Source organism: Aythya ferina (assembly GCF_964211825.1).
Source record: "Aythya ferina genome assembly, chromosome: 1".
Lineage (NCBI taxonomy): Eukaryota > Metazoa > Chordata > Aves > Anseriformes > Anatidae > Aythya > Aythya ferina.
Window position 1 is genome coordinate 161,637,942 of NC_140296.1, and position 15,867 is coordinate 161,653,808.

General features: G+C 38.9%; 1 protein-coding gene across 6 annotated transcripts in view; it reads right to left on the reverse strand.

Moving 5' to 3' along the window:
• Window positions 1–15,867, reverse strand: part of ANKS1B (ankyrin repeat and sterile alpha motif domain containing 1B) — a 435,613-nt gene that overhangs the window by 266,370 nt on the left and 153,376 nt on the right. For 5 of the 6 annotated variants that reach the window (XM_084506033.1, XM_084506034.1, XM_084506032.1 and 2 more), the window contains one exon: window positions 809–989. The exons of the other annotated variant lie outside the window; for it this stretch is intronic. In XM_084506033.1, coding sequence (XP_084362159.1) covers window positions 809–989 — 181 coding nt within the window. The remainder of the gene's footprint in view (window positions 1–808; window positions 990–15,867) is intronic. 6 annotated transcript variants of the gene reach the window in all.

The window sequence follows — 15,867 nt, forward strand, 5'->3', positions numbered from 1 at the left end:
AAATTTGCTATCAGAGACAGCTGTTTCAGTACACTAGCATTCCCAAATACTAAAGTCTTCTGCTATAGATTTAACCTAAATAAAACAACTTCTTTATGAAATATGAAGGGACAGAAGTAGCTAAATGCATGGTTTATTAACACTTTCTTGCTCCTTAAGTTCTGTTCTGTGAAGAAGAAAAGATTTTGATTCTTTTTAAAGTGTTTTCGTTATATAAATTTATCTATCTATATAAAATCCTCACAGTTACAATCACACTATAATTCTATGCAATTCTTACTGTCAGAGCCAATACACCTAAGTTTTGCTTTAGTTAATCCCAGTACTACCGCAGAAAAAGTCAGGCTACTTAGAAATCTTTGCTTCCTTTTTTATTTATTTTTTTAATTTATTTTTATTGAGGTCTACATAATGATTTCTTATTTAACTTTTCCCATTTAAATTCATTTTAAATATGCTGACCACACAATGATGAAAGTAGATGAGTATCTGAATCAGTGTAATTTCCAAACATAGGGTACCTAAGTTCCAGGCATTTGAGATGCCATCTGGGAGATGCCAACAAGAGTTAGCAACAAGTTGCCAAACCAACAGAGTTGGTTTTATTCAAAATAGAACATCCAGTGTATTTTAATATTATAGGTCATGTTAAATGAGACCCCTTAGTTGGGGGTCTCATTAAAAATTCAGGAATAATTATGTATATTTATAATAAATGTATTTCACTACTGAAGACAACAGCAATTCCAGCATAAGCCCACAGAACTAGTTTTATTGTTGATAGGCAAAGTAAGCTTTCTTTCAATACCTGTAAGTTCTCTCTCTTCAACACTGTCTTCCAGAGATCCAAAGGAATAATTAGGTGGACTGATTGCAGGTGTAGAAATAAAACTTGTACAGGCGATGGATGAGTTGATTTCAAAGTAGTCATGGCTGTGATTCATTCGGTGAAATTCCAGAGAAGATACTATTGATGTGCGCTGCTTGGGCTATAAGAAAAAGAAGTTTGGAGTAAAAAATACATACTTATTCATGTATATTTTTTATCACTTGACATTTAGTAAACTTACTTAGAGTTTCTGTCTTTTTACTGTTTTTATTTGGCCCAAAAGGTTATACTAGTAAAAACATTTTCATACAACAAGCTGCAGTGAATTAGAGATAATTTGTTTCAAAATTTGTATTAATCTTTATTAGAAAAAAAAAAAAGTGTATTAATTCTAATCAATTTAATTCAAAATAAGGCTTCACAACCTCATATGTAACTGGTATCATCTTTTGCTACAAAAGTAGCTCTGCACCAGCTGCATTGCTGGATACATCTTGAAAAACAATTAGATTACTTATGCCTGTATAAAGAAATGTACAAAATAATACCAAGCACTCATTACTCAAAAGCAGCCCTCTACTGCTTATCCAATTTTTGAAGGGCTAACTTAATGTCAGCTAAAAAAAACCCAAACAAACAAACAAAAAAAACCATACATGGAAATTTTTTTTTTTAATAAGTTTTCATGGAATGCATCTATACTAGTTTCTATCAAGCATGTACTTCTGAAGTAAACTTCTGGATTGATCCCACTCAATGTAGTATACTTTGCACTGCAGAGCAGCCTCAGAGCATTGGTAACTCATTAGTAACTTTTGGGTGGACCTACACCATAAGTACATTCCAGGATTGTATAATTCCAGGTCCTTATGTCCTTTCGACAATAAGACTACGCTAAAGCTAGTCCAAAGTAAAACCCATGAAATCTGTATCATTTGAATATCAGGTCAACAACAACTTTTTCACTCCACAGATCTGTTCCTATTGCACCGCACTTCTTATTAATATAGACATCACCATAGTGCTCTCAGTCATAGACTATAAGCCACAGACCACTAATGGTTTGCAACATCATGATAAGTAGTTTGTTGCTAACCTGCAGCACTGATATGGCTCCACACACTAAATAGCCTTGATGCTCCTTGCTGCTTTAGGTGCAATGACCTGAAACATTACATGGCTTCTCCAAAACAGAGGAGGTCCTGCATTCTGGGGTACAGTTGTCTGTACACTTTTCCCTGCATGACAGGGAAAAATATCTTGTGAACAGCTGCCCAAGATAACTAAAACTGCAAATAAATTAATAGAGAAAGAGAATAAATGTTGCCTTGTTGCAATATGTTAAGCTTAGCAGGACCAAATATTTGTAAAGGTCAAGAATTTGCTACTTACTGGTGTCAAGACTAAATTATTGTCCCAGGAGCAATAAGATCTTCCCTAGACCATGAAGTTGTTCACCATTCCTTACTTAGAACTACCTATTAAAATACAATCTATCCCAGTGGAGTAATTTTCAGTTTTGTTTGTGGTCTATTTCATTTTTAGGTTATGAGAGCTGCAATGTTTATGTTACAAAGAACTAGGCTGCTTTCACTAAAAATGTACAATTTCTATTGGAATGTCTGACAAAATAATAATAATAATAATAATAATAATAATAATAATAATAATAATAATAATAGACTTGGGTTTGGATAACACTGATTGTTTTTTAAAGTTGTGTTGGGCACCATAGGAAATAACTGTGTCCTGTTCAGACTGATAAAAATTGTGAAGGGTAAATTTGGGCATTCATCTGGAACTCATCTATGGTCTATTAAGGGAATTTACTTTTACTAATAATTAAAGATAGCTTTTTGCTTTGAAAAGCCGATTCCTAGGGCCAGTAATTTCATGGGAGAGTTCAGTGAACAAGGCCAGCTTCCAACATCAAACAGTCTGGTTAAAAGTCATTGTTTGGGACCTACGCCAAAATAAGTCTCTTATCAGGCCAAAAATACTCACATGTGTTATTAAACCTAAGCTGCACACTTGCTAGACAACAAATTCATCAATGACTTAATTATTTCTAAAAGCAAAAAATATCTCTGGTAATTTAGAAAAATGTTGCTGGCCCTTTTCCAAGCAACGTGTCTTTGTGCTTTTGCAGGAATTCAGCTTTTGAGCTGAAAGACACTTTGAGCAACATGATGTGCAGGATCCTGGTTACTCTTAAACTGAGACAGTTCCTATCCAAAAGGGCAGCTGGGATGGTCTGGCTTAAACCTCCCAAGCAGGTACATAAAAAATTTCTCTGGCCTTTGTCCAGTCAGGTTTCTAACCACTGCCTCAACTGTGTGCCCCTTTCTTAGAGTCAGAATGACAGCATCTGATGCATCATATAGCCCTCTGCCAATTTATGGATGATCAGGTGTTTCACTACTCCTCACTGTACTATTGCAAGCTACTGTCACATTAAAGAGTCTGACAAAAACACCTGGAGAAGTATCTGGAGAAAAAAATATTCTGAAGTTTGTTTTACAGACCAGATTAGTATGCATATGCTCCTAACTTCTAAAAAACATGTCCATCAATAAGTAGTTATGATTTTCTCTGGATACATGGGTTAGTAATTTTAAAATACGTCTATAGTGATTTTCAAAAAATAATTATAGAAGCTGAAATATGCTTTCTATTTCTTCGTGCTATCATGCGACCATCTGTTGATCTGGGTGACACAAAATACTTCCTATATTATTTTGGGCTTTGACATTATTATTATTAATTCAACATATCTCAGTTTAATATGTCTTTCCAATGTAAGGGTTCTGAACATAACCTCAGGCAGGCTCTAGCACGCTGCAGCATAACACTTCTGATTTACTGTTTGGAGTTAACAAGGTTCATCTGCCAACATGTGCCAATAATTTCTCTACATAATTACTGAGGCATCTTACATCTGAGCTTTTGTAGCTAACTACAGAAGGCTTTTGCTCCTTTGCTGAGTTGTGTAAAATGTTTTGTTGTTAAAGTATGCTAATGGTTCATTAATATATTCTAAATATATCTGGGAGCACAAATTCATCAAGTGCAAAGTTAAGTCACAGAAGAACACTGAAAATATCAGATAGGCAAGCAGGGATGATATTCTGCTATTGAGGGCTAACAGTTTCTCTTTATGGTACATATAATGGCACATGCATCTCTTTCATTTTCTTCTTTGGGGCGTTGGAGTAAGTGTGTTTCAGTGAGGAACATGGTTCAATTAAGCACAGATTCTGTGTAAAGATCTTCTCTTCTCTGAGTGAATTAACCTCAAAAAAATTGTTGCTTATAACTTCTATTTGTGCCTGTGTATATGTGTGTAGTTGATAAGCCATAGAAACACAGTAAAATAATTTATGTTGATTGTATCCCTCTGTTTCTCATTCTCTAAACTACAGTTCACACCTTTTTTTCTACAGTTAAGATTAAATTCAGCTACAGATTTAGATAACTAAATTTATAACATAGCTATTTACATGTACACTAGGTAACTAAGCTCCCATTACAGTCAATTGAGATATACTCAATACAATCATAGAATCATTAAGGTTGGAAAAGACCTCCAAGATCATCTGGTCCAACCACCCCCTACCACCAATAAAACATGTCCCTAAGCACTATGTCCAACCTTTCCTTAAACACCCCCAGGGATGGTGACACCACCACTTCCCTGGGTAACCCATTCCAATGCCTGACTGCTCTTTCTGAGACAAAATTTCTCTTAATTTCCAACCTAAACCTCCTGTGGCACAACTTGAGGCCATTCCCTCTAGTCCTATCACTAGTTATCTGCAAGAAGAGGCTGACCCCCAGCTCCCCACACCTTCCTTTCAGATAGTTGTAGAGAGCAATAAGGTCTCCCCAAGCCTCCTCTTCTCCAGACTAAACAACCTCAGTTCCCTCAGCTGCTCCTCATAGGACTTGTGTTCCAGGCCCTTCACCGGCTTCGTAGCCCATCCCTGGACATGTTCCAGGGCCTCAATTTCTTCACAGGCAGAGCCAGCAGCGGTGGTGGCTGGCCATTTAAATCAGGAGTTGCTGCCATTTCACAGCCACAGATGATTGGTTCTGAGGCAGTCACGTTCTGCAACGGAGCAGGGGACCATGGCAAGTAGGCACTTTTCTGCATCAATCATTAGAGCCCAGAGAACAATTCACCCCAGTCAGCTTGATTTTAATTTGCTTGCCTTAACACAGGCATCTAGCATCACTGGATATTCTTTGGGGCATCCCACCTGGGCATCCAGCAGCCATCCAGAAGACTGCAGGTCTCCCCTACTTTCCGTATTATATCTGACAGGCTCCATATGCAAGTGAAAGACAACTTAATGACATCTCAAATGACATTAGATGCCTATTTTTGGGCAACTGCATTGAATCCTACATTTCTCCAGAGCATTATGACAGACTAGACATCCAAATCAAACAGATTTTTATGTACAGAGATGAAAGCAGAGCTGTTTTAGTCCCATATTGAATTCCACCTCTAGCGCACATGTAGACACACTTGACACCTTACTTCATTTGTTAGAGTATGGAGCCTAATTCCAGTCTTACCAGCAGAACTTATAGCCAGTAATGAACTTACTGGAGTCTTGCACCTTGGCTTCCTGGATTGCATCTGCCAAAGACACTCACAGATTACTTTTACCAAGATCTGTCAAGATAGGTCCTGAATAATTCTAAAAAGATTATTTACTATGTAGAACACCATAATGTCCAGGAAATGTAGATGGGGTAAAAATTTTAGAACAGTGGAAATTGTATAAACACAAAATTCTGTCCCAAAGAGAATGCTTCCTTCATTCTTTGTACCAAAGTCAGCTTTGTCAGTCATCACATCTGCTTCATGCTACTGAGGTCTATATGCACTTAGATAAGCCTTGTGAATCTGTAGCATACTCATGACTTAGCTTTACACCCATATGTATGCTACATAACCACATACAGATTTGTTCTTAAGTAGTTTTCTTTATTCATTACATTCACGTATTTAATTTATTTTTTATGCGTAAATTTCTTTAATGACTGATTTTGCTTACTTTGAAATGTTTCTTGATGACTATTATTTCAATTTTCCTAACAAATTTTTCCTAACCTAGAAAATCCTAGATCAATCTAAAACAAATCATCCTAACAAAGAAACTCATCATCAGTGCAAAAACAAAAATATATCAATAAAAATATTTGAAGATATTGCAACAACAAGATTTAACTAACTTTCAAATCAAGTCTAATAAGAAGAACATTTTCATGCTAAGTCAGTAGTGAATATGTATCAATACATATTAGAACACCACAAAACAGGAAAGGCATCAAAGTACACATATTGAATTGCCTTTCTACTAAAACGTACAAGGAAGACATTACTTAACTGCTCCAATGAAAGGAAGCTACATGCAAATTCTGTATGCTAGCATGACTTGTAAGTAGTACTTTGAGCATGCAAAGAATCACTCAATATTTCTCACAACATCCAGGAAAGGGAGTTTCACTCCAATTAAATATGTGTATTTACAATTCCTTTTCCAATTAAACATAAAAATATTTCTCCAACTTTGAAGTACTTTGCAATACAAGCTTGTGACTCCACCTTCTCTTATCTGGAATTTGTGTACAGAGCTATGTCACAGTCTTCACAGAAATAATTTTCACAACACTTCTCTGCACTATGGCAGTTATTAGACCCATTTTACAGATGCCAAACAGGGGTAAAGAACTCTCCCAAGTGACAGATGTGTGACTCATTCAATCGCTAAGAAACAAAAAGTCGTGAGAAATTCTGCAGTGTTCCTGCTAAATTCCAGCTGCCCTACATAATGTCCTACTTGGGGCAGAGTGGCTGGAAAACTGTGCAGAGGAAAAGTATCTGGGGGTGCTGATTGATGCTCACCTGAACATGAGCCAGCAGTGTGTCCAGGTGGCCAAGGCCAATGGCATCCTGGCTTGTATCAGGAATAGTGTAGCCAGCAGGACCAAGGAGGTGAACTGTTCTCTGTACAGATCTGTACTCTGCTCTAGTGAGGCCATACCTCAAGTACTGTATTCAATTTTGGGCCCCTAATAACAATATGGACATTGAAGCCCTGGAGTGTGTCCAGAGAGGGGCTACAAAGTTGGTGAACAGCCTGGAACACGAGTCCCATGAGGAGCAGCAGAAGGAACTGCGGTTGTTTAGTCTGGAGAAGAGGAGGCTCACGGGAGACCTTATTGCTCTCTACAACTACCTGAAAGGAAGGTGTGGGGAGCTGGGTGTCAACCTCTTCTCACAGGTAACTAGTGACAGGACTAGAGGGAATGGCCTCAGATTGTGCCACGGGAGGTATTGCAACCAGTCGCCGAGGCAATCGGTTCTGGGGTAGACGTGCTCTGCAGCAGAACGGGGGACCAAGGCAGGCAGAGCTTTTTTTTCCAGCATCAAAGCCACTCGCAACAGCCGATGGAGCCGCCGGGGCTCGGCAGCCCTCGCAAGGGCCCTGAGGAGGCATGTGCGGAGCCAGCAGCACCCCCTCTCTGGCCATACAGAGGCAGAGCCTAGGGAGCTCGAGTGACCAGGACAGGCAGACAGTGTGGGTTGGCTCAGTCAGGGCAGGACGCCGCAGTTAGCGCGGCAGTGTGTGCAGTTAGCGCGAGTGGCGGGGGCACCCTCACTGCTCTTTTCCAACAGTTTTTCCCAATGGTGGCTGTAACCTGCTTGTGAAGAGCCCGGCAATGGTATCCACTAGGCAGAAAAACATGGCCTCCGCATCTCTTTCGGCCTCTTCAGCCACAGTCACCCAGACAGAGGTCTTGGGGAAACATGCAGCCATCCAGGTCTTGGGCAGCAGGTGCTCCTGAGTCTTCTGTCAGTGTCCGACAGCAGCAGCGGTGGCTATGCTTGTGGGAGGTGTGCCCAGGTTGAAGAATTGCTCGGCCTGGTGGTGGAGCTTCAGAAAGAGTTGGGTAGGCTAAGGAGCATCAGGGAGTCAGAGAGGGAAATTGACTGGTGGAAGCATACTCTACCCTCTCTGATACAGACTCACAAGCCACAACACAAATAACAAAGGTTCATCGATCTCACCAGGCAGCTGCCACACAGAAGCGAGAAGTTCCCCATCCCGCCAGGCAGCAGGAAGGGACATAGGCCAACAGGGGGAATGGAAGCAGGTTGCTGCTTAGGGTGGTAGGCGAGCCCTCTCCCTGCCCACCTCATCTTCCCATCTACCCTTATATAGCAGCTATGAGGTTCTAGAACACAACAGTCGAAACAATGATGCAGATGAAAGCCCATCCCAACTGGAAGGGGTGCCTAAAGCAAAGCAATCTACCCCCCACATCACTGCATCTTCTGTCAAGAAAGAAGGGTTATCGTCATGGGGGACTCCCTTCTGAAAGGGACAGAGGGCCCAATATGCCATCCAGACCCAACCCACAGGCAAGTCTGCTGCCTGCCTTGGGCTCAGGTAAGAGACATTCCCAGGAAAGTCACTCGCCATGTACGGTCCACCGACTACTACCCACTACTGTTTTTTCAGGCTGGTAATGGCAAAGGAGCAAGGAGAAGTCTGAGAGTGATCAAAAGGGACCTTAGGGATTTGGGGCGACTGGTTAAAGGATCAGGGGCACAGGTTGTGTTTGCCTCTGTCCTTCTGTTAGGAGGGCTGTTGACAAGCAGACTCAGCACATCAATATGTAGCTTCAAGACTGGTGCAATGAGCAGAACTTTGGGTTTGTTGATCACAGGAAGGTCTACACAACACCAGCCCTGCTGGCACCAGATGGGATACACCTCTCTCAGAAGGTGCTGTGTACAATGAGGTGCATTTGAAGTGCTTCTACATAAACACTCGCAGTATGAGAAATAAACAGGGATTCATTCCATTGTGCTTAGAGAGCTGGCTGATGTCATTGTGGGACCTCTCTCAATTATTTTTCAACGGTTTTGGGAATCTGGAGAGGTCCCAGTAGACTGGAAGCTGGCAAATTTTGTTCCAATTTTCAAGAAGGGTAAGAAAAAAGACCCTGGCACAACAAGCCTGTCAGTCTTACATCAGTGCCTGGTAAAATTATGGAGAAGATTATCCTTGAAGTTATTAAAGTGCACCTGTGTGACAATGCAGTCACTGGTCCCAGCCAACATGGGTTCACAAGGGGTAGATTCTGTTTGACTAACTTGATTTTCTTTTATGATAAGATCACCCATTTAGTCGATCAAGGGAAACCAGCTGATGTGATCTTTTTGGATTTCAGTCAATCTTTTGACACACTTTCCCATAGGATTCTACTGGACAAAAAGTCCAGCGTACAGCTAAACAAAAACATCATACAATGGGTAAGCACTTGGCTGACAGGCAGGGCTCAAAAGGTTGTGGTAAATGGGATTGCATCAGGCTGGCGGACAGTCACTCAGTTTTGATCTGCAGAAATCAGCAGGCCTGATTAATTCTCATCAGTTAAGGATGGTGCCAAAAGTTACTTGGCTTATAGGATCCAAACTAAGATCATAGAATGTCTTGAATTGGAAGGGACCTTAAAGCCCATCTAGTTCCAACCCCTCTGCCATAGGCAGTGATGCCACCCACTAGATCATGTTGCCCAGGGCCTCGTCCCACCTGGTCTTGAACACCTCCAGGGATGGGGCATTCACAGTTTCTCTGGGCAACCTGTTCCAGTGCCTTACCACCCTCTGAGTGATGAACTTCCTTCTAACACTCAATCTAAATCTCCCCTCTTAGTTTAAAACCATTCCCTCTTGTCCTGTCATTGTTTGCCTGAGCAAAAAGTTTCTCTCCAATTTCTTTTACGAAAAAAGAAAAGATGCAATGAAGTCTCTCAGGAGCCTTCTCCCCTTCAGGCTGAACATCCCCATGTCTCTCAGCCTTTCTTCATAGGACAGCTGCTCCAGCCCTCTGACCAACTTCACAGCCCTTCTCTGGACTCATTCTAACAGATCAACATCCTTCTTGTGCTGGGGGCCTTAGACCTGGATGCAGCACTTCAAGTGTGTCCTCACAAGGGCAGAGCAGGGGGGGACATTCATTTCCCTCGATCTGCTGGCCACGCCTCTGTTGATACAGCCCAGGATTCAGTTGGCCTTCTGGTCTGCAAATGCACACTGCTGGCTCATGTTGAGTTTTTCGTCCACCAGAACCCCCAAGTCCTCTGCTGGGCTACCCTCAGTGAGTTCTCCCAATCTGTACTCATGTCTGGAATTGCCCCAACCCAGGTGCACCACCTTGCACTTGGACTCGCTGAACCTCATTAGGTTCACATGGGCCAACGTGGGCTAGCTTGTCCAGGTCCCTTTCGATGGTATGTCTTCCTTCAGTTGTATTGACTGCACCACTCAGCTGCAAACTTGCTGACAGTACACTCGATCCCTTTGTCTATGTTGTTGATAAAGATACTCAACAGTGCTTGTCCCAAGACAGACTCCTAAAGGACACCATCCATCACCAATGATCAAGTAGCTTTGAAATTGCAAAATCTGGAGATTCTGATGGATCTGGATTTGATTAATCTATGTCGCCTAAAAGTGACAGAATGCACTGAACTGCTACTGTACTCCTGAATCAATTATTCTGTCAAGCCTCAACATACTATGTTAAACAAGCTGAAGATGCATTGTCTTTTTAACAAAGTAATCTAGTCTTCTGTTACTTCATTTCATATAATCTTAAATTACAAATACAACTACAATTAAAAATAAAATATAGGCATTTTCAACACCGATCTTGACATTCTTGTTTTTATTTCTCAACAACTTAATTTAGTTTAAGAGCAGAAGGCAGAAATTACACAGTGGCTGGAACATATATATCCCAAGCAGCCACAACAGGGAGCTTACAAGATCATGAGAATTTAGAAAAACACACACACAGATATAAAAACAAAATGGTTTCACTGTAGGTGTTTTTTTTTCTTGCCTTTTTTTTTTTTTTTTTTTTTAAACTGTAAATCCCTTACTAATAGTATAACACATTTTAAAACTAAGTTACTTTTTAATGGCACTCTGAAAGTACTAGAAAATTGGTTGATTTTCTGTTTAGGGAAAGACACCTCTTCCATCCAACATGAGCAGAAAGTGCATACTTCTTCACAATAGTCTCCATGACCTAACAGCACACTTTGATCACCTCACCATCTGTGACACATTCAAGGCACATACACGGCTCTTTTCTCTGTGGCTAGAAAGTCATGCAATGTGACTAGGTACCATATATGCACAGTGTTTTCTGTTCCTGTGTTTCTGTTCTCTGTGCATGTTTTACTAGCTCCTCCTTTAGATGTCTTCCACTGGAGTATATTACTGAAAATCAGGGGATTGCTGCTACCTTTCATCTTACCTCTTGTCTTAGATGACAAATGAGACTGGGAATGAATAAGGGGAAGAATGGTTCTTCTCCTAGTTTCCTCTTCCCTTGGCTTTTACTTTCCATTTAATTGCAACCATATCACAGCTGTGGGTTGTGAGGTGTAGTAGTTTTAACACTAAAAACCATAACACTTTTGCAGTGGTTTCCCTCTCTGACTAAAATCTGAAGATACTCCATTATTCCTATCCTAGAAAACATTGCTTGAAATAAGCTCCAAATTGTGAAAAATAATTTTGACAAATAAGAACAATGTATTGTTCCTCATTTATATAAATTTCTAGCTTTTATAGACAAGAAAATGTTATCTTAAGTGAAACACCTGGAAAATGGATGCTGTAAGGCCCTTTTCTTAAAAATAAATAAATTAATTAATTAAAAAAAAAAAAAAAAAGAAAAGAAAAGCTCAGTTTTCAGCTGTTAGCAATATCCCATTTTGAGCCACAGATTATGAAAATTACTTGTATCATTAATTGCATATTACAAATTTTGAAGGGTCAAGGTGATAGCTGTTTTTTAAGTTGCATGCTACAGGTAGCATGCATGTGTGAAAGTGTGCTGCATTTTCTGATGATGATAAAAGATTATTCAGTAAGTAAGATGCTCAAAACTCTCAAAACTGCCCCGTACGACACAGAAACAAAGGAAAATGCTATGAATCTGGTGGATACCCATTATAGCACTGTAGATATGGCTTCAAACTTCATAATTTTGAATGTATTGCCATCTCCAAACATATATATAGTAGGGCAGGGCAACTGGTATGGATTAGTTCACGCTCTTGCTATTAAAACTATTAAAATTTCAGAGAAGGGTCCTCAAAAAAATCTGCCTCCTTGGAATGGACCTTGGCCCATTAAAATTCCAAATTAGGCCCAACAATGGACAATTTTGAAGAGATGGAATTGTACAGCTCCGTAACTGTATAAAGACTGTGTTAAGAATTCAACATATAGTATAGATGACTACCTTCCAGAGCTCAGAGACATTCTCTGACACTGTTTAATTCACTAGTGTCAAAGTACATACCTACCATTCAGTATCCAATCTTTACGCTCAGTATTTCACCAGCTTGGACTGTTACAAATTCAGATATGAAAAATTTTCTATTGTTCTGTATCATTTATTTTTATATTAAACCAGGAAACTCAGCCAAGAGAAGTTCTCCAGATAAACGACCAATTTTACCAAGAAAATGAAGTAATATTTTTAAAGCATAACACTCCTTAAAATAAAGAGCATTTTCCTGTGTTAAGTAAGTCTTGCGCTTCAGTACATTGTTGAACTGTGATTTAATGCACTCACGCATACTGCTTGCTATTTTCATTAGTACTGTGTCTTGGGTAGATGTATTTATATTTTCATATTATCTCAGCTTTAATTAAAATAGTCCAAATAGAATTATGTTTTATAGTTACGTGACAAAGGGGATATTTTGCAATGAATCTCTTTAATAATATTTTGGCTAAAGTTGTTATTAAGTGATCACAAAATATCCATTATCCTCTAAGGAAATTTTTTGAAAATATCCTCCTCTGGAGCTGTTAAATGTCTTCTACCCATTAATTGTGCAGCAATACAGAAAAATTAAAATATAAAAATAAAAAATCCATTCTGTAAGGCAACTCTAACCATATCCTCTTTTATATCTGGTACTCAGTATTCTGAAATAACAGAATTTTATCATGCCTGTCCTATTTTCAGTAATGCATATATGAATTACTAATCACATCTTAATGGCACTGACAGTATATCTTTTCCGTCTTTGTTTTCTTTTTTAGGGCTGCTTAGGAGCTTTATTTATCTATTTGCTTCTTTGTTTATTCATTTCAACATCATTAGAATGAGAAGATATCAAATTGTTTGCAGTGGATTTGCATAGACACTTTAAAGGTTTATAAACAAAAGCATATTTAGAGATAATTTTCTGAAAAATCTACATACCTAGAATTAACCTTTTTGACTGCTGTCAACTACCTTTAAGTGCTTGCAGCCTTAATGGAGCTATATAACCTTGAGAACACTATATATTGCAGGAAAAATTTCCAGACCAGACAGAGATATGAAGTATGAATCTGTCCATCTGTGGACAATAGAATACATTCAGGTTTTAGTGGGTTGTGGGAATGCTCATCACCTTTCAAAGATAGTCCAAACTTCATAATATCATGTACACAGAGGTGGCTTTTAGCTTTGACATATGGGGCTTATCCCCCACAAAATCGTAACTCTCAATAAAATATTTTAAAGTCATCTTTCTCTTTTCTGCTAAGCATGGACAGTGCATATGGGTGTATGAATTCCAGCACCAAACACACAAAAACATGGAGTGTGAACTGAACTGGAAACATTCTATATCACGAGCAGTACTTCTCCAAGGAGATTTTTGTGGTTATTCCCTGGCTGGCTGAGTGCATGGTAGCTTAGGCTGAGCACAGAAAGCAGCTCGTAGGAGAAAAGAAGTTCCCCCATCTGTCCTGTGATCTCATTCAGAAGGTGTGTGGTGAGAACTTATTGTGTAACAGTGTTCCCAACCCTCTTTTTGTGATCAAATTTAAGAAAGCAAACTTTTTGTATTGCAAAACATGTTTAGTAAATGCATAATAGAATTCTCATTCATTTGGTACACAGGTGCAATAGCCTTCAGTGGGGATTTCACTGATATTTTCTAACCTTGCAAGCTAACTGTGACAAGGGTTGCAAAGCAGAAAGTTAAAAGGTTCTACAAGGTAATGAACATTCAAACATTCTTTTTCAAATATAATAATGAAATATTCCCACTTTGTTAATATTATCTTCATAATGAATAACATACTCCGTTCTTGATCTGCCCAATCTTTGGTGTGCACACTTATAAAATTCCACTAAAAAAAAATAAATAAATTGTGCCTTGAAATTGCCATCAGCAAAAGCAATTAGAGCTGCCACATGTATGTGCATGTATTCAGAGCAGCAACATGCTCAGATGGTCAGAGAAATGGATAGGTGATACAGGAAGGTGTCAGAAGTACAGGAGAAATGGGGCGAAGTAGAACATTGGAAGCAGAACTTGAAACACTACAATAGTGGTCAGTGGTTTGGGAAGAACTGGGGGTACTGCAGTTGGCCAGTGTCATGGGAGAGGAAACAGGGTTATTTCACCATAGGGAAAAGTGATTTTCTGGAACAGTGGTTTTAAAGAGCTAGCTGAAATTATATATATGTATAATTTATTAGTAGTAGTAGTAGTAGTTCAAAGGACTTCCTCTGCCTACCTGCAAAAAGGATTAGACTTAATTTCCTTAAATATAAGTGACTGCCAATTTTTAGGTCAACTGGAGAGGCTCTGGAGTACATGTCCTGTGAATCTTTCAATTCATGCCCAGGCCACTGGGGGTGGAATGTCACGGTCCCTATCTTTCCTTATGCCATGTACTACACTTAAATAAGTATACCATGCTTACTTATATATGCACAAAATAGTTGTACTCTAGACAAGGCACACCTCATAGCCCAAACAGGTAGGATAGGTCTATCAGAGACTGCAGATGTCCTGCAGGTTTCAATTATTGCTTTCAGAAATGAGGCAATTTATTCTCTAACATTTACATTATTATCTTCTATTATACTCTTAGACATCTTAGCCAGAGGGACAATGAACCATAGATGGAATTGTAACTTTGTTTAAAGAGCTAAGTAAATAAATAAATGAATGAATGAATGAATGAATAATGGCAGCACATCCAATTCCCTCCCTCCCCCCCCAAAAAAAAAAAAAAAGTAAACACATAAATTGTTGCAGATCTTCAAATAAAAAAGGCAAGGATGAGATGAGTAAAATCTCTGTTCCTTTGTCATTTCATCAGAAGCCCTCTTTACATTATTGGAACAACACTTGTAGGAAGTTTGCCTCACATAAAATGGGGACAGCAGTAATTTATGATGGATAAAATACAGGTCACTTCTATATAATCCACATTTCAACATTAAAAGCTGCACCTATAGTTAGCCATTTGAAGCATACCTTATATTTACAAGAGAATATGCAAATGCTGGATCACATTTAATAAATTTAAGATTTAAAAGGTGAGAAGTTAGAATTAAATTTTATGACAACTAGACAATGACTCCCAAGTGCACAGCTCTGGCAAAAGAAAGTCTGTTAGTAAAAAAGGAGCTCTATGTATATAGCTTATTTATTCAAATGGAGCTGACATAAGTAATAGATACAAATAAATAATAGATATAAATAAGTAAAAATAAGGACAGTCTTATTCATTTCTATGATTAATACTAAGAATATATGAAGGTTCATATGCAACCCAGCTTTGTTCAGGCTTCCAGATAGAAAGCTATAGGAATTATGTCAGAACACTCAATTTTACTATCACTTTCTAAAATTCCAGTTCTGATAAGATGTTATATTTTACTATACGTGCTAATGTATCTACATTAAAAATCAGGAGAGCCTAAAATTTCAGAGGACTCTATTTAGTGCATTAACCTGCTTGGTCTCCAACCACATCTATTATTTTTTTCTCCCATGTCCTGTTAGTATATCTCACAGAGGCATGAGTCTTTAATTTGCAACTGTATTCCTTTCTCTAAGTCTTCATTAAACAGCAATTCATGAGTTAAAACTTACCAAGATTTATCTGGACAATCTGGAAAAAAGGTATCAAG